The 24,439-nt window shown below is 40.9% G+C and overlaps 1 protein-coding gene across 1 annotated transcript in view; it reads right to left on the bottom strand.

Annotated features, from left to right (window-relative positions):
* The window catches only part of LCLAT1 (lysocardiolipin acyltransferase 1), a 170,634-nt gene that overhangs the window by 104,470 nt on the left and 41,725 nt on the right, over window positions 1–24,439 (bottom strand). Inside the window, exon 4 of the mRNA XM_063444077.1 lies at window positions 12,049–12,195. Within this exon, the coding sequence (XP_063300147.1) occupies window positions 12,049–12,195 (147 nt within the window). The remainder of the gene's footprint in view (window positions 1–12,048; window positions 12,196–24,439) is intronic.

Raw genomic sequence — 24,439 nt, 5'->3', positions numbered from 1 at the left:
TCCAGCAAGCGATGCTGATAAGGCTGATTCTGGTGGTGATGGTGACCACAACTCTTCCTCTTCCTCTTCACGCTCATCTACAGCCTGATCCAGCACTCTTCGCAGGGCACGCTCCATGAAGAAAACAAATGGTATGATGTCGCTGATGGTGCCTTCGTTGCGACTGACTAGGTTTGTCACCTCCTCAAAAGGACGCATGAGCCTACAGGCATTGCGCATGAGCGTCCAGTAACGTGGCAAAAAAATTCCCAGCTCCCCAGAGGTTGTCCTAGCACCCCGGTCATACAAATATTCATTAACAGCTTTTTCTTGTTGGAGCAGGCGGTCGAACATTAGGAGTGTTGAATTCCAACGTGTAGGGCTGTCGCAAATCAAGCGCCTCACTGGCATGTTGTTTCGCCGCTGGATATCGGCAAAGTGAGCCATGGCCGTGTAGGAACGCCTGAAATGGCCACACACCTTCCTGGCCTGCTTCAGGACGTCCTGTAAGCCTGTGTACTTATGCACAAAGCGTTGTACGATCAGATTACACACGTGCCATGCACGGCACATGTGTCAACTTGCCCAACTTCAATGCCGCTATCAAATTTTTTCCGTTGTCACACACCACTTTGCCGATATCCAGTTGCTGCGAAGTCAGCCACTTTTCCACCTGTGCGTTCAGGGCGGACAGGAGTGCTTGTCCGGTGTGACTCTCTGCTTTCAAGCAAGTCAAACCCAAGACGGCGTGACACTGCCGTATCCGGGATGTGGAATAGTACCTGGGGAGCTGGGGGGGTGCCGTTGATGTGGAGCAAGAAGAAGCGGCACAAGAGGACTCAACCGAGGAGGTTATGGAAGAGGATGGAGTAGGAGGAGTAGAGGAGGTGGCAGCAGGACTGCCTGCAATTCGTGGCGGTGTCACCAACTCCTCTGCAATGCCACGCATTCCTTGCTTGTCAGCCGTCAGCAGGTTTACCCAATGCGCAGTGTAGGTGATATACCTGCCCTGACCATGCTTTGCAGACCAGGTATCAGTGGTCAGATGGACCCTTGCCCCAACACTGTGTGCCAGACATGCCATGACTTCCTTTTGCACAATCGAGTACAAGTTGGGGATTGCCTTTTGTGAAAAGAAATTCCGGCCGGGTACCTTCCACTGCGGTGTCCCAATAGCTAAAAAATTTTTGAACGCCTCAGACTCAACCAGATTGTATGGTAAAAGCTGGCGGGCTAATAGTTCGGACAAGCCAGCTGTCAGACGCTGGGCAAGGGGGTGACTTGGTGACATTGGCTTCTTACGCTCAAACATGTCCTTGACAGACACATGACTGTGGGCAGATGAGCGGGAACTGCTCAAGGCGGGAGACGGAGTGGCGGATGGTTGAGAGGGGGCAAGAAGGACAGCAGTGGTTGACGTGGCTGAAGATGCTGGACCAGGAGGAGGATGGCGGCTTAGAGTAGGCGTGCTGCTTGTACTCATGTGTTGATCCCATAGGCGTTTGTGATGTGAGATCATGTGCCTACGCAAAGCAGTTGTACCTAGGTGGGTGTTGGACCTCCCACGACTCAGTTTCCTTTGGCACAGGTTGCAAATGGCATCGCTGTTGTCAGAGGCAGACACACAAAAAACATGCCACACTGCTGAGCTCTGCAATGACGGCATTCTGGTGGTGGACACAGCATGCGTTGATTGGCGTGCTGTCGGGCTGACCCCGGGTGCCGATGCATGCTGTCTGACTGTGCCACTAGCTCCTTGCGACGACCCCCCCTGCTTCCAAGCTTAACCAATTGTTAAAACAGATATGAGTGGTGGCACTGGGCAAGTAGGCACAGTATCCAATGTGAACCTCACACAGAAGCTGGCAGGCAGGCAACTGCTCTTCTATTACAGTGGAAACAAAATTTTGGTTGTAAAAGCACGCTATAGAGACACCAGATATGAGTGGCAACTGTCAAAGTACGCTGGCAGGGTTGTGCAGGGCACACGCTGAAGTAGGCCTGACAGAGCCGCTTGAAGGACACTGACTGTCTGCTATTAGCTTACAGTGGAAACCTTTTTTCTTTGTAAAAGCACGCTAAAGAGACACCAGATATGATTGGCAACTGTCAAAGCACGCTGGCACAGGTCTGCAGAGCACACGCTGAAGTAGGCCTGACACCCAGACGCTTGCAGACAACTAACTGCTCTTCTATTACAGTGAAAAAAAATGATTTCTTTAAAATCTAAAGCTTAAGCTATTGTTAAAACAGATATGAGTGTGGCACTGACTGTGCAAATGGGCAAGGCATCCAACCTGACACAGAAGCTGGCAGGCAGGCAGGCAACTGCTCTTCTATTACAGTGAAAACAAATTATTTATTTTAAATGTAAAGCTTAACCAATTGTTAAAACAGATATGAGTGGTGGCACTGGGCAAGTAGGCACAGTATCCAATGTGAACCTCACACAGAAGCTGGCAGGCAGGCAGGCAACTGCTCTTCTATTACAGTGGAAACAACATTTTGGTTGTAAAAGCACGCTATAGAGACACCAGATATGAGTGGCAACTGTCAAAGTACGCTGGCAGGGTTGTGCAGGGCAAACGCTGAAGGAAGGCCTGACAGAGCCGCTTGAAGGACACTGACTGTCTGCTATTAGCTTACACTGGAAACCTTTTTTCTTTGTAAAAGCACGCTAAAGAGACACCAGATATGATTGGCAACTGTCAAAGCACGCTGGCACAGGTCTGCAGAGCACACGCTGAAGTAGGCCTGACACCCAGATGCTTGCAGACAACTAACTGATCTTCTATTACAGTGAAAAAAAATGATTTCTTTAAAATCTAAAGCTTAACCAATTGTTAAAACAGATATGAGTGGTGGCACTGACTGTGCAAATGGGCAAGACATCCAACCTCACACAGAAGCTGGCAGGCAGGCAACTGCTCTTCTATTACAGTGAAAAAAAAAATATATATTTTAAATGTAAACCTTAACCTATTGTTAAAACAGATATGAGTGGTGGCACTGGGCAAATAGGCACAGTATCCAATGTGAACCTCACACATAAGCTGGCAGGCAGGCACCTGCAATTACATTACACAGGAAAAAAAAAAAAAAAAGCAGCCTGATGTTATAGCCCTAAAAAGGGCTTTTTGGGGTGCTGTCCTTACAGCAGAGATCAGATGAGTCCTTCAGGATTGTAGTGGACACTGAATACCCTAGCCTAGCTATCAATTTCCCTATCTAATCAGCAGCAGCTAAACTTTCCCTCCTCTCACTAAGCATGCATCTTCCGAATGAATCGAAAATGGATGCTGGGAGGGAGGTTGGAGGGTGTGGAAGGGAGGGAGTGCTGCTGATTGGCTGGAATGTGTCTGCTGACCGAGAGGCACAGGGTCAAAGTTTGCCCAATGATGACGAATAGGGGGCGGATCAAACTGCGCATGTGTCCGCCCGCCGTGGCGAACGCGAACACGCTAATTTCGCCGGGAACTGTTCGCCAGCGGACAGTTCGGTACATCACTAAATATGACAGCAAATTATGTATTTTCTGAGACCTCCAGAGAAGGAGCCTATGTAGGGCAGAAATGTAACTATGAGCAATTTATTAAAAGAACAGAATTAATCAAAAGAGAAGGGAGCGCACATGCAGTGACCCTGCCCGGGGGAACATCCTGCATTACAAAATATGAAAATGAAATTGCAGAAAATGATTACTAATCTAAAAGTAGAATGCACAATATAATGCATGTTTGCATAATGGGTATATTTACTCATTACAGACATGGAATAGATGGAATTTCTATGTAAATAGGAAGCCTAGACTGCCCATCTTAAAATCTTCTTACAAGGAACCATGGTGAGATAATGCTTTCTAGGAAATAATATTTTAGCTACACATTATGAATGCAAATCTAGAATTTTTCTTTATTGGCAAAAATAAGCAGTGATGCTGCTGATGGGGTGAAGGTTGGGGCAGATCTTGGCTGGAGCCAGAGAAACCCAGACTTTGGTTTTGAGATGAACCTTTGCATCTTCCTTTTTGTGCTCTTCCAACTGTAGCCCAGAAGCCTTTAAAAAAAAACCTGATTAGTGGAACCAATTGGACATCTAGAGGGTCCTATGTAATGGATGCTTTGAGTGCTCCGATACAATTCCATTTCCAAAGTGAACCTTCAGAAACCTAGTGTGGTCTTCCTAACAGAAAACACAATTGCTGCAATATTCTGACAAGAGAAATAAAGAAATACATTGCAAAGAAGTGTAAACTCCAAGGAGGTTCAAAGTTATCAGCCAATGAAAAAGAAACTTTACTAAAATAATATATCGTAAAAAAAAAAAAAAAAAATCGTAATGAGATCTCCAGAAAAAGATGGGGTTATTAAACTCCATAAATGCATGTATTCAAAACGTAAAGAGCTCTAACACAAGGATAACTAAACAGAACGTTAGGCATCCACCTTTTCCAAGGAACTCTGTTTTTAAAGTGCCTTGGGCAATTAAAATGCAATTGTCACTTTCCAGGAGGTTTACAATTATATTTCTACATTAATTAAATTGTGAGGTCTGGAAAATGAAATTCAATGCAGTAATCCACACAGCTCTATCTGTGAACGGAGTGCTTCCATCTTGGCCCTTTGTCAATCATTGTTATAAACTCTGCCTTGTTCGAACAGTAAATATAGCATGTGGGGAAGGACAATCATAAACAATGCTACGGTTTCTCCACTCCAATGCAATGTGCCTTGGCTGTGCCAGGACTTCACTGGACGGCGATGGCAATTGCTAAACCTTTACTGCACATTTAAAAGAATACGGAGTATCACGTGAAGAAAAAGAAGAGAACACGTGTAATAAATAGGTATATGGGTGATTAGAGTCTTTGTTATGTATATATCCTCTTGTAGGAATGGCTTACCGTAATATACCTCTTTATCACCCAAAAATATACATTCATTCTCTTCACAATGCAAACCGCAATACATCCGTAGAAACTTAAATTATACAGCTTAATGATGATACAGAGATAGAGCAACCGAAGAGTAGGAGAACGTGGTCCTTGATCTACTATTCTTTTATAAACATCAGGGATTCTCAAATCCTATCGCCCGGGACGTCGTCCTTCAAGGCATCCAGGGCTGGCGTGTCCAAAACACACTACATAACCTACACAAATACACACTACATCCTTATCCCACCTTACACTATGTTTCTTATACACACTGCAACGCCTACACACTACATAGCTATCCCACCCACACTATATTCTCAAAGACCAGTTTTGAAAGGGGAGCTCTAGGCACCAGAACTACTACAGTTAATGTAGTGGTTCTATAGCAAAGGGATTGACCCTATAGGCTCAGCAGTGTAAGCACTGCCTTTTCTGTAACCAAGCATGTCAATGGATATAAATGGCCTCATGAGGTTGCCTCAGTTAATTATTATATTTTTGATAAAGTAAGTTACAATTCTTTTTTCAAACTTATTCTTTTTAAGTTCACTTCCTACTTGCATTTGTTGATTGCATTTAAGTATTGTTAGGTCTGTCTCCTAAGTTACTATAAAGACCTTATTTAAATACAGTTTTGATTAAAATAATTTTTTGTATCAGGACAAGTAGATTGTCACGACGGACAAGTAGACTGGGCAAATGCTTTAGTCCCTGGGCAAGTAGTTTGTTTGTTTTATTCCACACCCCTGAAACATGACTATAATGACATCAGATCATTTAGCTAAAACACTGCCCAGATAAGGACACATATGGAGACACTCGACCCTCAATCTTCTCATTATACATCCATATTACAGACTTCTCGTAGTACAACATCATAATTTATCATCTGTTATTTTTAACCTACATATCTAATACGAGTATAAATAGGAATAGGAACATTGAATATGTAATATTCTAAAAGTAAAGTTATTTTTTATGTTTTATCATAAGGTGAAATTGTCTCCTGTGATGGCAATGATGCACACATGCTGGTGTAACTACAACACACAAGTTGATGATAGTTTAATAAGAGGCGTAAAGAATAAAATGAATATAAAGCAAACATATATCAAGTCCTATTAATAAATTGTCGAATGTCTTTAACTACAGACATGCATAACGATTTCTGGCCAGGTTATGCCACTTCTTGCCAAGTCCATTCTTTCTACCTTTGTCACTGCTAATCTCAAGTATGTGTTACTACCTCAATTCACCTCAGTCATCATCTTTCTTTCCCTGGCCTAATCCATTCCTTCGATGTCCATATTTCATGGAACAAGTTGTAGGTTAAAGAATTGTTCTTCAGATCCGTGTGCCAGCTGGCAGTTCTCAACGTATGGTTTTAGGAGTTGTCACGATTTTCCAATGTTCTTCAGCCTGGTTTGGAAGAACAAGTTCCAGAGCTTATACTGAAGTGACAGCATCTTAGTAGTTGATTTAAACACACATTTCATCGCCACAGTTTTTCTTGGATCAACAATAAAAAAAAGTAAAAATAGATATGAGCACAGGATGTAATGATGTAATGTATATATTTTCTTTTGAATTGAATGATAAAATAAATCTTAGTTGAGTATTCTTTCATTTTTGATTAGTCTCAGTTACTGGCATACCATGGCGAACTGTTAGAAAATATATAATTTTCCAGATTGTGGTTTAATAAATCCATTTCATATAAAGAAATATAACAACATGAAACAGCACTGGACATCCTCACATTTTGCATGAAAAACCGCACAGGAAAGCATCAACTCAATGCTTAGAACACCTAATGTGCGCGCAGCACTTGTCATTATTTGGGTTAAAAAACCAAAGCTGCAGAGAAGGGAATGCGGGGGCAGAGAGAAACTATAGTTTTGGATTCCTAAAGTGTCCCTTTAAGCATTGTTCGTTCCGATAACTAGTTGCATGGCACCTTTTGTGTTGTAAATACTTTCCAAAAAGCCTATAACTTGGTGAAACACGTTCATGTACACTTTGAAAAGCCTATAACTTGGTGAAACACGTTCGTGTACACTTTGAAAAAGCCTATAACTTGGTGAAACACGTTCGTGTACACTTTGAAAAAGCCTATAACTTGGTGAAACACGTTCGTGTACACTTTGAAAAAGCCTATAACTTGGTGAAACACGTTTGTGTACACTTTGAAAAAGCCTATAACTTGGTGAAACACGTTCGTGTACACTTTGAAAAAGCCTATAACTTGGTGAAACACGTTCGTGTACACTTTGAAAAAGCCTATAACTTGGTGAAACACGTTCGTGTACACTTTGAAAAAGCCTATAACTTGGTGAAACTCGTTCGTGTACACTTTGCAAAAGCCTATAACTTGGTGAAACACGTTCGTGTATTTTAATATTTGTATTTATAACAACAAATGTAATCCCTTTTTACACCATTCTGGACTCTACTGGAAGTTTTTTGAGAAGATTTTATCAAGAGGAAAACTCCAGCTACAAACTTAGTGCGGATTATACCATGTACGCGATTGGGATTGTGAGTACCTTTTTATTTTATTTATTTTGACGTTCGATTTTATACCAGTGAGCACTATTTGCGGTTTTGTTTTTTGCATACAAATCTAGCTTTCAAGTTTGTAGATACACACAATTTCTACTGCAATCAGATCCAGATACAACACCTGCCAAGGCCCTACAGAACCACCACCACATCAATAGGCACTACCATCTGGAGCTGATCTATAGCACCTGAAAATTGTAAGTGTGTGTTTTATAGGCTTCCTATCACCAACTGTTAGAAGATACTACACTATATTGTTTTCTCTTGTTTCTTTTCTCTCCACATATCCACTGACCATCTCCTGGATTCGAGACTATCTGCAAGGTGCTGCTCCCAAACTGAACTTTTTACCAGAAGGAAGAGACTCTGGGTTGTTTTAGCTGCCTACTAATACGCTCATTAGCGCTAGAAATTATTTATTTGTTTGTTTTATTAGATTTATAGCTTTACTCACACTGCTATGAATAGTCATAGAATCATTAAGATCTTAGCAGCCAATATCAGCTATGCAGTACTTCATTCATCTCATTGAGATGGTAAAACAAATTAAGTACAATAAAAATAAATACCATTTGTAATGCTTAAGACTATAAAAAGAGCAAAATGATGGGGGAAAAAAAAGTAAATGAATCCCATTTATTTCAGAAGTATAAATATAGATATACTCACGCTGATAGATATATTAACACATACATTTATTATTTGTAATTTATTTATTTTTACAGAAAGACTTGTAGGTGCATAGGAAAGTCTTCTTGACAAGAGAGAAATGATTGCAGTTTGTGGCAAACACGATGCCTGTATTGAAATGAAGTCCTGATATTGTGAAGAAAAAGTGCATCTCACAAAACATCTAAGTGCTAGAAATCAACCTACAGCTGACCTTGAAGTCTGTGCGTCACTATGAATGAATGAAGCGAGGCACACCGAAGGTTCCTTCTTTATGCAGGAGAGATCTCTCCGTGTAAAAACTGTTAACACATGCGATGAGAGATAAGAAGGGATCACTAGGGATGGAAGCCTAATCCGTCTCATATTTATTCGCGTTATCACAACTTTTGTTCACAGATAGATATGTCTCTATATCATCTTGTATATCTACCACAAAAATAAAATTAAAGTAATTCCCCACGAGAGGGTCCCCAATATACCATAATAACCACGGTGGGACCAAAACAAGCTAACTTGTCTACCCTCAACACTTGGGGGAGGTAATGGGGTAAAATGGTGAGTACACCCAAGATCCCTGGAACAGTAATGAAAGTGTATTTTGTATAAATATTGTGTATTTGTAAAATATTTTTAGCAACACTGCTAAATAATAACGCATGTTCTGGGTAGTGCCTCTTGAATATTTTTTTATTTCTATATGTACTTTGTGACCAGCAGTATACCACATTGCTACACCCTGCGACCAGCGGTATACCACATTGCTACACCCTGCGACCAGCGGTATACCACATTGCTGCACACTGTGACCAGCGGTATGCCACATTGCTACACCCTGTGACCAACAGTATACCACATTGCTACACCCTGTGAACAGCAGTATACCACATTGCTACACCCTGTGACCAGCAGTATACCACATTGCTACACCCTGTGACCAGCAGTATACCACATTGCTACACCCTGTGACCAGCAGTATACCACATTGCTACACCCTGTGACCAGCAGTATACCACATTGCTACACCCTGTGACTAGCAGTATACCACATTGCTACACCCTGTGACTAGCAGTATACCACATTGCTGCACCCTGTGACTAGCAGTATACCACATTGCTGCACCCTGTGACCAGCAGTATACCACATTGCTGCACCCTGTGACCAGCAGTATACCACATTGCTTCACCCTGTGACCAGCAGTATACCACATTGCTGCACCCTGTGACCAGCAGTATACCACATTGCTGCACCCTGTGACCAGCGCGATACCACATTGCTGCACCCTGTGACCAGCGCGATACCACATTGCTGCACCCTGTGACCAGCGCGATACCACATTGCTACACCCTGTGATCAGCAGTATACCACATTGCTACAAACTGTGATCAGCGCGATACCACATTGCTACACCCTGTGACCAGCGGTATACCACATTGCTACACCCTGCGACCAGCGGTATACCACATTGCTACACCCTGCGAACAGCGGTATACCACATTGCTACACCCTGCGACCAGCGGTATACCACATTGCTACACCCTGCGACCAGCGGTATACCACATTGCTACACCCTGCGAACAGCAGTATACCACATTGCTACACCCTGCGACCAGCGGTATACCACATTGCTACACCCTGCGAACAGCGGTATACCACATTGCTACACCCTGTGACCAGCAGTATACCACATTGCTTCACCCTGTGACCAGCAGTATACCACATTGCTGCACCCTGTGACCAGCAGTATACCACATTGCTGCACCCTGTGACCAGCGCGATACCACATTGCTGCACCCTGTGACCAGCGCGATACCACATTGCTGCACCCTGTGACCAGCGCGATACCACATTGCTACACCCTGTGATCAGCAGTATACCACATTGCTACAAACTGTGATCAGCGCGATACCACATTGCTACACCCTGTGACCAGCGGTATACCACATTGCTACACCCTGCGACCAGCGGTATACCACATTGCTACACCCTGCGAACAGCGGTATACCACATTGCTACACCCTGCGACCAGCGGTATACCACATTGCTACACCCTGCGACCAGCGGTATACCACATTGCTACACCCTGCGAACAGCAGTATACCACATTGCTACACCCTGCGACCAGCGGTATACCACATTGCTACACCCTGCGAACAGCGGTATACCACATTGCTACACCCTGCGAACAGCGGTATACCACATTGCTACACCCTGCAAACAGTGGTATACCACATTGCTACACCCTGCGACCAGCGGTATACCATATTGCTACACCCTGTGATCAGCGGTATACCACATTGCTGCATCAAATGACCATCAATGTTGTATCAAGTGTCACATTAAAGGCACTTTCCACATTTACAGGATTAAAGGTGTACACTAAGTACCAAAACAACTCTAGCTTAATGAAGTCACATGCAGGGAGGTGTGACTAGGGCTACATAAACACAGTAATTCACCTCCTAAATGGCATCTGACACATGGGTCCTGGATGACAGTAAGCACTCACACAGTCAAGGCCAGGCATCAAAACTTCCCCCAGCCACTGACGAGTTAGAAATTGAGCCCTGTAGAGTAGAGATCCATTCCTGGTGAGTGAGCCATGGACCCTCCAGGCTTGCATTGGTGAGTAACGTTTAGCTTGGGTAGTAGCATAGAATGTGACATTTTGAACCCTGGTCTAGGCCATCTGTGGTTTGATTCTTACAATAACTTCACCACATATCTCGGATTGTGAAACCTTCCTCAATTACTGCAGGCCAAACAACAAACAGGACAGTGAACCTAAACTGGTAAACATTTCTGAAAGGCTGAATATATTTAACTCTAGATGGACCAAGGACATTATTTGTCGAAATCAAATTCTGTCTGTAATTAACTATTTTGTAGGTCTGTATAGGTATCTGAGTTTGCTACAGTGGCAGGAGAGATCAATATTTCGCAATGCTAGGACTAGCACACGGTGTATACATTTATAAATAAAACGCTCCTATTAATACTCCCAATGTTACGTTCTGTTGACGTCCATCCTGCACGCTGACAAAAATAGTCAGGTGGAAACGTAATCCCAGGATACTATGCAAAGCCAGTGAGATAATCTCAGCCAGACTTTATTCAGCTTCCTCCTCCGTTCATTTTCTATGAGCAGTATTATAGATTAGCTGCCATTTACGCAAACTGCCAAAGCTGAATGAGGGATAAACCGCTACGTAACATTTTGCCTTTGTCTAAATGCCTTTAATAAGAATTCAGTGACATAATCCAAGTCTTTCTTTGGAAACCTTACGAAAGGTGCAATAAAAAGAAAATTTATCAGCTGAATAGCGGCTTTCAAAGCGTATCTAAAAGTGGCAGCAATTTATATTTGAAATTATGAAAATGGAATGAAAGGAACTCTGTGTTATTATATACCAAAAAGTATTGATTTAATAGCCACCTACCAAAATCATTTTAGCTATGAAACACGCATAATGGTAAAATACCATAAGACACACCAATGCTGCTCCCACGCAAGTACTGGTGAAATACACACCATAGGCCTTCTGGATTGAATTGCTAAACACGGACTTGGAGAGCTCACTTAGATAGGTCGGTAGAGAATGTGGATATAAGGGAAAGTGTCATTGTAGGTAGGAATGAATTAATGAATGGTCTATTTGCTGAAACAGGTTAAAAAAACAATACAAAAACGAAAGTACATGCATGACTTTTCAGATCTGTGAAACGGTTACGACTGCAAAGTGATAATTCCACAATTGGAATGGGCAGACCTAGACACGCAGTGGGCAGAACTAAACGACGTCAGAGATTGGCTACCAGGCACAAGTCATTGCATCCAAAGACTATGAACAAAGCAGGACTTTTTTTTTTATCATTTTGCTTTTAATAAACGGTTTACTAACCTGTGAGATCAGTTCCTTCTGGGAAGATGAGCAGCTGGAGGGGTTCATTTATGTCACAAAAATAGTCCAGCATGGCTTCAAAGTGATTTTTATCCTCCTCCCACTTCCTACGGATGAAAATGAAGGCAGCAACTTGCATGGCCCAACCTAGAAGAAGAAGAAAGTAGATTTTAAAAGATAGAAAACATATTTTGAAGAAAACAGCCAGAATGAGCACCTGATCACCTACGTCTATACATTTATCCAAAAGAAATAACTCTTTGGCTTTGACATTAAAATTAAGAATTTATTTTGACAACATAAGAAGCAAAAAGAAAATAAATTAAAATATACACATATTTTACAAGGATAGCCCTCTCTGCATCATGACCACTTCAGTAATTTGAAGTAGTCATAGTGCCTAAAGTCTATACGTGCACCATATACAGCTTAAGCTATCTGCTGCTAGAGGTGAAACCCCACCACCAGTTGCATTATTAGCCAGCCCGCATACCATGAATTGTATGCACATTTGGCACCTGACCCGAGCATGCACATTATGGCAGGCTCCTCTCAGTCTGTATTCCTTAACATTACAGTTGAAGGAACACCACTCACAGTCCCAAAGCTGCTTCCATACACTAGGATCTCTCCTCCAGTACCTTCTTGTCTCCGGCCGGATCTGCACAGATAGAGGCTTTAAGAATGGGAAACTGTCGCATGCCGAAGCTTGCCACCAGCACTACATGCATGAAGTCCCAATGAACTTCCTCAGTAGAGGTTGTTGGAGAAGCACTATAGTCACTCAGACCGCTTTGTCTTAATGAAGTGCTCTGGGTGCAGTGGGTGTGGAAACTCCAATGTTTACATTGCAGGGTTAAAACACACCTGTAGTGGTTGTCTTCCTGACAGCCACTAGAGGCACCTGCTGCTCTAAAACCAAGTAAAACTCGGTCATGTGACCAAGTGCAACACTGAATTCAATGTTTTCGTCTGAGAAGCATTTTATTGGATGCATGCGCTGTGCTCATTCTCCAAAGCTCCTCTGCTGAGAGAGCAACACGTGCCAGGTGATGATGCAGAAGGCGGAACAGGCACAGAGGAAGTTTTGCTTATTGAAAAAAGGTAAGTAAAGTTTTTTTTTTTACTATATTTATTGCAGTTGGGTGTGTCCTAAATAAGGAATATGGTAGAGTTGTGACAGCTCTAAAAGCATTTGTATTTTCACCAATGAGCAATAAAGCAGTGATTATACTTTTTTTCAGACAGTATTATATTTGCTGATGTAAATTGCTATTTAATAAAAAATAAAAAAAGATAAGAATATCTGCTCTGACCTATCCTCTCATGTTACGGTAAAACCATAACTACTTGGCGTACCCGTGAATAATCTGGGTTACAGAAGTATATTGCGACACTGGACCATTGTGGATTAGCCTACGCACTACAATTGAACTATTTGAAGCAACCATTGCAGTTGAAAAATGAAGCTTCTCGTGTCGTCATTTCTGAAGAGACAGGATGAAATGCATCTCTGACCTACATCACTTTCTTTACGGTTTGTCCTTAAATATTGATTGCCAACTAGAGTCAACAGATTTCCATTACCTGGATCTCAGTGACTAGACTATTTAATATGTAGGTAGGGGTTTATTTTAGTCCAGAATGTTTACATTTACAAACATGAACGTAACACAATATTTTCCTTTATCCAAAGCTCACAATGAAATGTCAACGTATTGGGCAATGAAATCGGTGAAGATCAAGCTGAGACTTGTAAATGTCTTTAAAGTCACAAATAGGGCTAAGTATGATATCACAGGCTCAAATCTGGAAACTATAGAACGCTATAGGAAGCATGCTATTCTGAAATAAACACTAATTCACATGATAATCATATTGTACATGAGTACCTCTGGCTATATCGAAACCTTACTACTAAATCGATTAAACACAGCCATGAATTCTCTTAATGGAATTAGCCATTGCTTGGTAATAAAGGATTTTTAGTACACCATGGCCTGACGGTCAGGATGCCAGAGGCAAATTCTATACATATTGCCAGAAGAGTCGGTTTTGAAAGATATCAGCCAAAGAGGTGTCGTTTATCGCAGCGAGTTCAAATGGTTTGTATTCCCGAAGCAATGGAAAGGTTGGTAATCCCAAGTAATCTAGATTTTTAAATAAGACTTTTGAGAAGGATATTACGTCACAGTTTATGAAGGTAAAGAAGTCTCAACAGTGAAGTGTGTGTGAGAGGCATTATTGGAGACTATATACGCTTACTTACCACATCTATAAATCAGGCAGACTTTTCAGTTTAATTTATTTCTATTTATTCATTCTTAAAAGAACTGCTCCGAAATAATCTATTCTTATAATAATTAATACAGGCAGCAGCAAAAAATCATCTTGATTATTATTTTAATGAATTTTTTATTACACTGCACATACAGTTCCCCTACCACTGCGACTACTTATTTTTTTTATTTTCAAAGTCTTTATTTGCTGGAGAAGGTTTGCAGATTATCACAAAAGCAAGCTTGTACGCTGCATTTACCAATGAAGGATCGATCTCCCAATCCCCACCTGCTTTTTCACCGTAACACGGACCATGACCACTTCTAAATGCAGAAGTGATTGTGGTGGTTGGAGTAACCCTTTAATTTAACAGGGGGCACAGACATGATAGAAAACTGCTCACATTCTCTCATCTAACATGAACAAAAATTGCCACAGAATGATAAAGCCTGATAAGTTGATATTTATAAATAAATAGTGAAAACACTTTTACTCTATATCACTGTAAGCACAGAGATGTAAATTCTGTTTCTGTAGAGCAAACATGTCAAACTTGCGGCCCACAATGAATATATTGACGGCTCGCCTGCTCTGGGGCCACTTTGTGCTGTGGCTGCAGCAGGTGCCTTGCCATGGCCAATTGCGTGCTTTGGCGGCCGCAAGACTGCTAAGCATTAGTCCATGCTGGCTGCGCGGCGCTAGAATGCAGAAAGTTGCTACTCCCCCTTCCCTCCTGCTAGCAGTGCCAGAGGAGCGTCTGGCCCGCTTGAGCAGAGAAGAGCTGGACTGGAACTGGAGGACTTACAGCTCATCTTAAGGTAGGGGAAGAGAGGCTTGGGGGACTTTCCTGTGTACTGTGTTGAATGTATAGTACATAAGGTGCAGTGTATTAAATTCGGGGTGGGGGAGGGAACATGCAGTATATTAATTTGGAGGAGGGAGGGCGAGGCAGTGTGTTAGAGTGGGGGGACAGAGCAGTGTATAAGGAGGGAGGGGGATGTGTATTATATTTGGGGGCAGTGTATTGAATTTGGGTCAGTGTATTAGAATGGGTCTGCATGGAGATACTGATTGGCAGTGCAGCGTTTTGACACACATGCATAATAGCCTCCCATAGGAAAGCATTGGATTGGCTGAGATCATCAAGTTTGATGATCTCAGCCAAGTGCAGAACACACTCATAGGACTTCAAAATCAACAAGATAACGTCATTTAAAAAAAAAAAAAAAAAAATTTTATCAGCTGTGCGACAGCATACATTCACCATTTCAGTCCCATTACCAAACTTTTCTTAATATGTCAAGGTAGGTGGATTGAAACACGTTATATGCAAATACACGTCTTCTTAAAATAAATGTGCTATTTTGTTTACTTTGAAGCCCTATGAGCGTGAGGACATCCAGTGTCAGTTAGGCCCGTGTTAGCCTTTGAGTTTGACATACTTGCTGTGGAGTGACGAATTATATTAGTCATTCACAACAGAAACAAAATGTAAAAGTATGTACTGAAAAATAGAACTTTAGATAACTGACGTCAGGCTGGGATGTGTAGGCCCTTCTAAAGTACACATTCCCCAGTCGGTGTAAACCTTTATCCCAGGAAAGATACACACATACCAGGTTTTTATTATCAGATCTGTTTAGTACGTTTACACCTACCTTTTATGCTGAAATAATAATTACATTCACTGTCAGAGAGAGTATGGATCTAGGATAAATTCAGATCAAGTAAATTTCTGTTTGCCTCTGATTATCTCTCTCTCACACACGCACCCACGCTACTACAAAATAATACAGCCATGTCCTGGTCCTAGAAAAAGTCACTGGAGAAGGATCTAATTCCTTTGAAAACCTGCAAAAGGGGAACATCTGCAAGTATCTTTTTATTAATCATTTTACATGTTTTTGCTTCATTGATGGCCCTACGATAAAACAGATCTCCAGTTCCGTATGTAATATTCTACACAGGTTTATTCACTATAATATAGATAAATTCAAAGTGAGAATTTAAGAGCCAAGGTGTAATAATTCTCTAAGCTAGGCTTTTAATTTAGCGACAGAAAAACAACAATTAAGTATGCACAGCAGTCTCAGTGTGAGAGTGGGACTGTTTGCATATTCTGGAAAATCTATACAGCGCGGTAAAGTCAAAAATCCAACATTTGACTGTCCAAATAATCTGGTAAAGATATTCCTATAAAATAAAGCATATACAAATAATCCTACAATCCCTTGCCAATCTAGAGTGCTTAGGGAGATAATAATGCTTAATCTGTATCCTCACTTGACCCTATTAAATAAGCTTTATTGTGATCTGCTCAGGGGTATAGATATCAGAATAGCAAAATCTCCGTCTACTAGACACCCCAGAAAATGTCAATGTTAGTATAAATATATGCTCCAAAATTGAGCCGTGTCCATATCAGAGAGAGCGACAGAAATTAACACGGAAAATAGAGCGTCAGTCATAAAAAGACTGGCAGTAGTAATTAAGAAAGCCTCTCTCCCTGTAAAACTAACTAGACAGGCAAAGGAAAGAAAATGAGAAATTAAGTAAATAAATAAATCAAATAGTGATCATGGTGCTACAGACACCAGTGCCCAGTGCAAAAAAAGGGGGGTGCCCGACGTACGTTTCGGTGCTTAGGAGATGCACCTTCGTCAGGGGCTAAACTAAGACTGATAGGGAGTCTCTTAAATAACCAAGTGCCAGAACTAATGCATACCTTCTGGCCAATTGCGTGTGGGGGTGTGTGTGCACAGCTGAATGTTATAACTTAGTAAACGGGCTCGGCAATTCTCGCCACACATTACCGTGGTGATTGTATACAAGTCCGGTCCCGGTCACATGACCTTCTGTGCCGTGCATCACGTGACGTCAAAACCACCTGACGTGTCCGTCACATGATGTGTCTCCAGCCAACCTGTGTGGGCGGGGTTACCACAACATCCCCACTTCTCTCCGCCCATCGAACTGCAGTGGGCGGACGCAAAACGTCCATATGGAGCTAGAATAACTTACGATACCGACGGGTCAAAAGTGCCCAACATGAGAAATTGTATCGATATATACATGTGTCACTACCTAACCAGAGGTGGACAGGTGTAATATCGATGTAGTGTACTAAATAAAATGTCCGATCTCTGGGGTATGCCCAGGGTGAAATGTACAACAGGTGATCATAATGTGATGGAGGCACATAGAGGTATATGGATAGATATAGCAGGGTCTATATGAACATCAGGTACCATGTGTAGGAATATCCATAGCAGTAGTATCTCCAGCCCATGTGTACCCATTGCTATATGTTAGTGTAACCAATACACTCCATGTGAGTAATTCCTTAGTACGGGTATACCCTGGGACATTAATGAGAGACATTGGAAGATGTGATCGGCCAGCTACAGGCACAGGACATTATCTCCAGGTGCAGGTGTGATGAATATAATAGAGATAATGCATCCATCTTGATTATACTAGGTGGCCTTCTAGGTATGCTACTCATTCTATGACAGTCATGTCAAAGTGATAAAGAAATAATCCAAATAAAACAAAAGAAAAATAAATAAATTATACTTAAATTATACTAATATCATGTACATGTAATATAACAAAACACACGCTCTATTTACAAATTTACAAGTATACGACAAGCCAGTAAAAATGTACAACCCAACTCATATATACCCTTAGCGTACAAAGGTTGGGGACACGTAAATGTTACTCTACGGTATCAGAACTCTGAGATGAAAGGTGTATATGAGAAACCCTCATTTAAACCAGAGGGAGACAGGGTTTTAAGCTTATAAATCCAGAAGCTCTCTCTTTGGAGTAGCTTCTTGTCCAGATCTCCACCTCTTGGTCCCAGTGTAACCCTCTCAATGCCACTAAATCTAATTCCTTCAGGTGACCCATCATGGTACAGTTTCAGGTGTTTTGAGACTGGGGTATCAATTTGTCTTCTGGGGTTAACCGAGTTGACATGTTCCCGTATTCTGAGTTTGAAGGGGCGGAAGGTTTTTCCCACATATAGTTTTTTACATGAGCAAGAGAGTAGGTATATAAGGCCCTTGGACTGACAGTTAAAAAAGTTTTTTACTTTAAATTCCTGTGTACCAAGGGAATCTGAAAATGTTTTAGAGGGTCTGCGGATAAAGCGGCACGCCTTACATCTCCCACATTGATATGTCCCCGCAACTGGGGAATTTAGCCATGATGTTTTTTGCGGTGCGCTTTTTAAGTGGCTGGGGACCAACATATCCTTAATGTTGCGTCCCCTTCTTGCTGTCACCGAGGCCTTAGATGTAATTACCTTATGTATATGTGGATCCTGATGTAAAAGGGGCCAGAATCTATCCAAAATTTGCATAATTTGGTGCCAGCCGGCATCGAAATTCCCTATGCATCTTATAATTTCCTGTGTTGCCCCTAGATTATGTTCACCCAGTAGATCCTTGCGGTCCGACAGAAGAGCCCGTTTATATGCCTTCTTCAGGCATCTGTTCGGGTATCCCTTCTGTTTGAATTGGTACTGTTATGCCTTGGAGAAGGATCTAATTCCTTTGAAAACCTGCAGAAGGGGAACATCTGCAAGTATCTTTTTATTAATAATTTTACATATGTTTTTGCTTCATTGATGGCCCTACGATAAAACAGATCTCCAGTTCCGTATGTAATATTCTACACAGGTTTATTCACTATAATATAGATAAATTCAAAGTGAGAATTTAAGAGCCAAGGTGTAATAATTCTCTAAGCTAGGCTTTTAATTTAGCGACTCTGGCCTTAAATTGGAAATTAATGTAGAAAAGAATCCAGGCACTCCAAGGTATTCCAACAGATAGGCAATTTTATTGTACCCAAGCAAGGAATACCTTGGAGTGCCTGGATTTTTTTCTACATTTATATCTGATATTTGGTCCCTTTACTGGCACTGGCGCTTATCCAGCCTATTGTATCCAGGATTCCAGGACAAGGGATAGTGTGCATTTCCATCACCTATACTTAAATTGGAAATGGTCTTGGATTTCACTGTGAATTCTCAGTAACCCCCACAAACTCAAATAAACTTCATACACAGGAAGTGTCAGAAGGCAGGATTTGACGAAATCCCTGTATGGTGTTTCATAGATCTTATAATGACCTTATCGTGATGCCCCCTTGTATGGAGACAAAGTTACCCATGAAAATTCAGCCAAATGAAAAGGAAACCAAGTAAATAATTGGATACCATTAAGGTAATAATCAGACTGAACAGTCGTGTTATAGAATAAGGGTTTGCCATTTGGCACATTTTCAACAGTTACAACAACATCGGCTGTAAGTGCGAACACTTGAAATAACTAAATTAGAGACAAGATGACAGCTACAGTCATGTTATCAATACGAGCTCTCTTAAGCATGCGCGTACAACGTTCTGGAAATAAAGAAAAGGGTGGAACGCTCAACCAATACGGGTTTCGAAAGCTGGAATGATGCCTTTCCCATCATGCCCAACACTCCTCATTTAATGAATGCAGCCCATTAATAAAGTGCCTACATTACACAGCATACGTCTTCCCCCAGGCAGAAGTAGACTGAGGACTTCTTGGCTCTATTGCATTTTACCCAGTCTTGCAGTAGAACAACTTGTTGCTACTGCTTGTATGTTATTCCATTGTATATTGCGGCAGGGAAGTCACCCGTGTGCTTGGAGTGACCCTGGCAGCTTTGTGTATGATAGGTTTCATATTTTACAAACCCATTCCCTGTATACAGTACAAAATGACCCTTATGGTGAGGAAAGTGATCTGTATACACTACACGCACCCATTTTTTATCAAATTTTCACATATTACTTGAAAAGCGCTTTTTATTTTAAAAAGATCCTTTGGTGATACTTTCTACGCACTCTGCAAAGCAGACGTACAGTTTATAAGGGTTCTTTTTTAGGAATGCAGATTGTAAGCAAATCCTCACTTACCAAGTTTTCCACTTGTAAAATAACGTAAAAACTCAATGTATATACAATGACAAAAGAGACACAACATTTTAACTGTGAAATGTTTCTGTCGATGGTTTTAACAACCTTTTAGTGAGATACTGAAAAGGCCTTAAATTCCTTTCACATTGTAAATGCTTTTAATGGATAATTTTATACCCAGTGCAGACAGATAGGGAGCCGCGTGGGAGAGCATCACATCGTTATGTGACAAGGGATCTAAGGATATTAAATACTATATAAAATGTTTGAATAAATGTTAACAGAGTGCTCGCTGTAAACAACGTATACATGAAACTGAGTGTGCCCCATGTACCCACACTATATGTGCTACATGCGCAAAAGGAAATTGTGCACTAATGCTCTGTTAAACAAGTGACACATCTTAGCTCTGGTGTCCCCTAGAGAAGCGAAGGTGGTAGTGTGCCAGATTGGCACTGTAGGATAATCTATTCCTGGTCTTAACTCATTGGAAAATCAAAATCGCAGATCTCTGCCAATCTGAGAATTGCATTGTAAATACCAATTTATAAACAGTAGTTATTAAATATTAAAAGGGCCATCACACTTCAAGGACTATTGGCAGTTATTTAGCTTGAAAAAATGATGAGACAAAATGTTCAATTTCTCCTCTGACCCATTTCTTTACAGCCATAAGCAGAAACCTCACTCCCTGATATCACAGAGATATACAAGATGTTGTATAGTCATGTTTATGCACATTAGTAAATGTAACATACTGTCAGTATTCTATGAGAAATCCTGTGGAGCAGGTGTAAACATGTGCAGTTATGAGTGACTTCATTCATGAAAGACCATGAATGAAGCTATTCAGATAACCAATTAAAACCGCAATACACTTTCTGTTATCTGTGACAGGGAGGATATGTTATTCCATAGAACTCCCACTGAAAGCAATGAGAACACCAGGATTGGAGGGTCGGTCATTTTCTATACCTGCATCGGATTCAGATTGGCATCTAATAAAAACACCAAGGCAATTAAAGATGTCATAATAATGCCAGTATATTATCAGACGTGGCAGAGAGAAAGACGGTGATGCCTCAAGAGAAGCACAGGGACAGTTCTTTAAAGAAATATTCTAAGCACAGTTTTGGTGTATAGAAATCTGTGTTAGGACAGTTGCTATGTGCAATCTCCGATATCTATCACCTAATGTCACATTCCAAAGCATTACATACTCCTCACTAGTTTTAAGACCACCAAATTATTTGGCAGACATGAGTTCTATACAAGTTGTGTGACAGAGCTATTTCCATTACAGTCTATCCTTGTCTTAGATACAACCCACATGTTAGAACACTGCATTCAAAGACCTGGCAGTAACAAATTGCTGCCTGCCAATTTTAACTGGTATATTGCCCAACCACCCAATTGTCATGGTAGGGAGGAGTGATCGTCGCAACTACAAGGTCCTCTAATCTTAATCTTCACAAACGTAATTCTCCTAACCCCAATTCTTGTAACCCTAAAATTCATTCTCCTAACCATAATTCTTTTAAAAATAACCTGCTATTCTCTAAAAAATGCCCAGCCTGTGTGTTCCCAAACGAGGTATGACCTGCAGTGTCTTGTAGATAGAGGAAGATACGCATGCTTATGTAAATAAGTCATTGGGCAATTGACCAAAATATTCCATAATGTGATAAAAATATCTGACATATTAGCAAAATGACACTTCTTAAATGTATATTGCCAGGAAAAAGTTTGCTCAAAAAGAATGCATTTCACTGAATGTACCATGCAACTACGATATGACCTTATATAGTCATATTTCTTAAAATTCAACCAAGGTTGTGATATTCAGTCAAAAGACCATTCGACCATTAAAGGTAATACAGTATATCTTACAAAAACAAGATTACAAAGGAGACACAATGTGACACAAACAAAAGACTGTATGGGGAGTAAAAAGGTGAAATCAGTCAAAACTCTGGAATAGCTTAAAGCATAAAAAGAAATTAACTATTTCATATAGAACATCTGGTAAATGCCTAAAACAAGTACCACTACTCCTTTAGCACTCTGGGTTATTTGTGACATCTACTGTAGCAAATCCTATGGTAACCATTTAAACATGCAGAAAGTTCTCTAAAGAAATTTAAAATATTAGTGCTGGCACAAAAACTATCTTCAAAGCTTGCACTCTATCTGAGCACTACACTTGCTCTAGCACCCGATATACAGTTCTAGAACAATGCTTTCTATGTCCTGTTACATCAAGGAAGCTAGTTGTGTATGCTGCTTATTCCGAGTTCCATAAATGTGAAATAACCTCAGACAAAATATCAAATCTTCCAATACATAAACAAAAAGAATAAGTGCTGTAATGCATTGGCTGCATGTCATAAGTTGGAATTTAGGAAGTCCACCTTGGGCACAGAAACTTATAGAAATCATGTTTCCACAATTATCTCAAGAGTTCTCAGCTTGACATGCAAATAAGTGCAGGCATGCATTGTGGTTCAGACTCTGCATTTTTGTAGTTACCCATGGCAATGAACACTTTCAAACTCAGCTTTTTTTTTTTTTTAAACCATAGCATGAGTTGTCATCCAAAAAGTCCAGTGAACTGAAACCATGGTTATTTCTATTCTTTCCTCGGGACATTCTTGCGCCAAGATTTAAACATAGGAGCCCAGAACACAGGACTGCATAAGCATCGCTGCCACCAAACCAGATAGTGAAAAGATCAGTTGAACTCAACGTCAACTCTCATGTTGATGAGCAACTATCAGTCAAGAAAATCCCAGGTGGGGATCATACCACCAACACTATCATCATATAGCATTGAGCCAGCTCTACACTTGTGAGTACAATTTTGTTTAATTTTATACAGTTTTTATTGTCTTATTGAGAGCACTATTTGTGGCTATTTTTATTCCCTCTCTAAGTACTTTGACAACCACCTGCTTTGAACGACCATCATATTCCATAAGTGGAGATTATACCACTATATGCGATACACACTGGAGCTGGTCATAGCTCTCTTACATGTGAGTGCAATATCACTAATATCTACGCATTGCCTATAAAGTCTTGACATATTGCACTATTAGGTTATTTTGTCTCTCTTCTACCCACATACAGAGACTAAAGACACTCAGACCTTCCACATCCCCAAAGCATAAAGAACTTTGAAACCACTGTTGCACCTACTTCTTGAAAAAGATTCACAGTACTATTTGTTTAATTTTATGTGGCGCTGTCCTTCTCTTTTTCCTTGTGTTATTTTGAAGGGTTGAGAGGGATCCCCTTCATAGGGTTGCAGCATTGTTGTCCATTTTTCTTTGTTACTAAGCGCTGACCCATTTGTGTGTTTTTACTAATAGGATATGCAGAATCAATAGAGTTTGAATCTGCTGTAGAGCTAAAGGATCTGCTGTAGAGCTAAAGGTGCCGCAGAGGGAGAAAGAAAAAGGATACAGTAATGCTAATAAGAACAACTACCCATACTCTGTATGACCTGAAGGCAGCAATCATGCTTATTGGCAATAGTTATATATAAGCACACTATTTGAAAAGCTGGAGGTTCAATTTCTGCCATAGCCAACTCCGTCCTTCTAAGGTGAATAAACCGAGCACCATTAAGTTGAATAATAGGAAGAAAAGTTAAATATACTTTATGTGCATTATTAATTCTGAATCATTATTGTATACCAGATTTATCTCTGTATTATAAAAGAGACATTATTTCTGCATCTTGCTGGCTCAATTAAGAAGCTCTATGTGATCTGTGAAGCAGGTGTTTAGTGAGTGAGTGAGTGCCCTGGATCATGTATGTTGTATGAATTGACCCCAGTAGCACCTTAAAATGTATGCATGTTCAGGTGAGTGCAGCCCACCTGCACTCACCTGTTTTCATATGGAACTATATTAGGAAGTCCAGGCCAAGTACCTTGGTTTTGCATCTCTCTCCGTCACGGGTGCCTCATTTCAAGGCCCTATTTAAAGGAAAACTATAGCCATCTTAAAGAAAGTCTGGGTGCAGTGTTCCTGTCCCCTTCACTTTGCAATGTAATACATTGCAGTTTTTGAGAAGTTGCAATGTTTCTGCTGCATGGTTAACTCCTTCTCTAGTGGTTGTCATACTGAGCTTTTGCGGGACAG

The sequence above is a fragment of the Pelobates fuscus genome, chromosome 2, assembly GCF_036172605.1.
Source record: "Pelobates fuscus isolate aPelFus1 chromosome 2, aPelFus1.pri, whole genome shotgun sequence".
NCBI lineage: Eukaryota > Metazoa > Chordata > Amphibia > Anura > Pelobatidae > Pelobates > Pelobates fuscus.
This window is presented reverse-complemented; position numbering and strand designations above follow the sequence as displayed.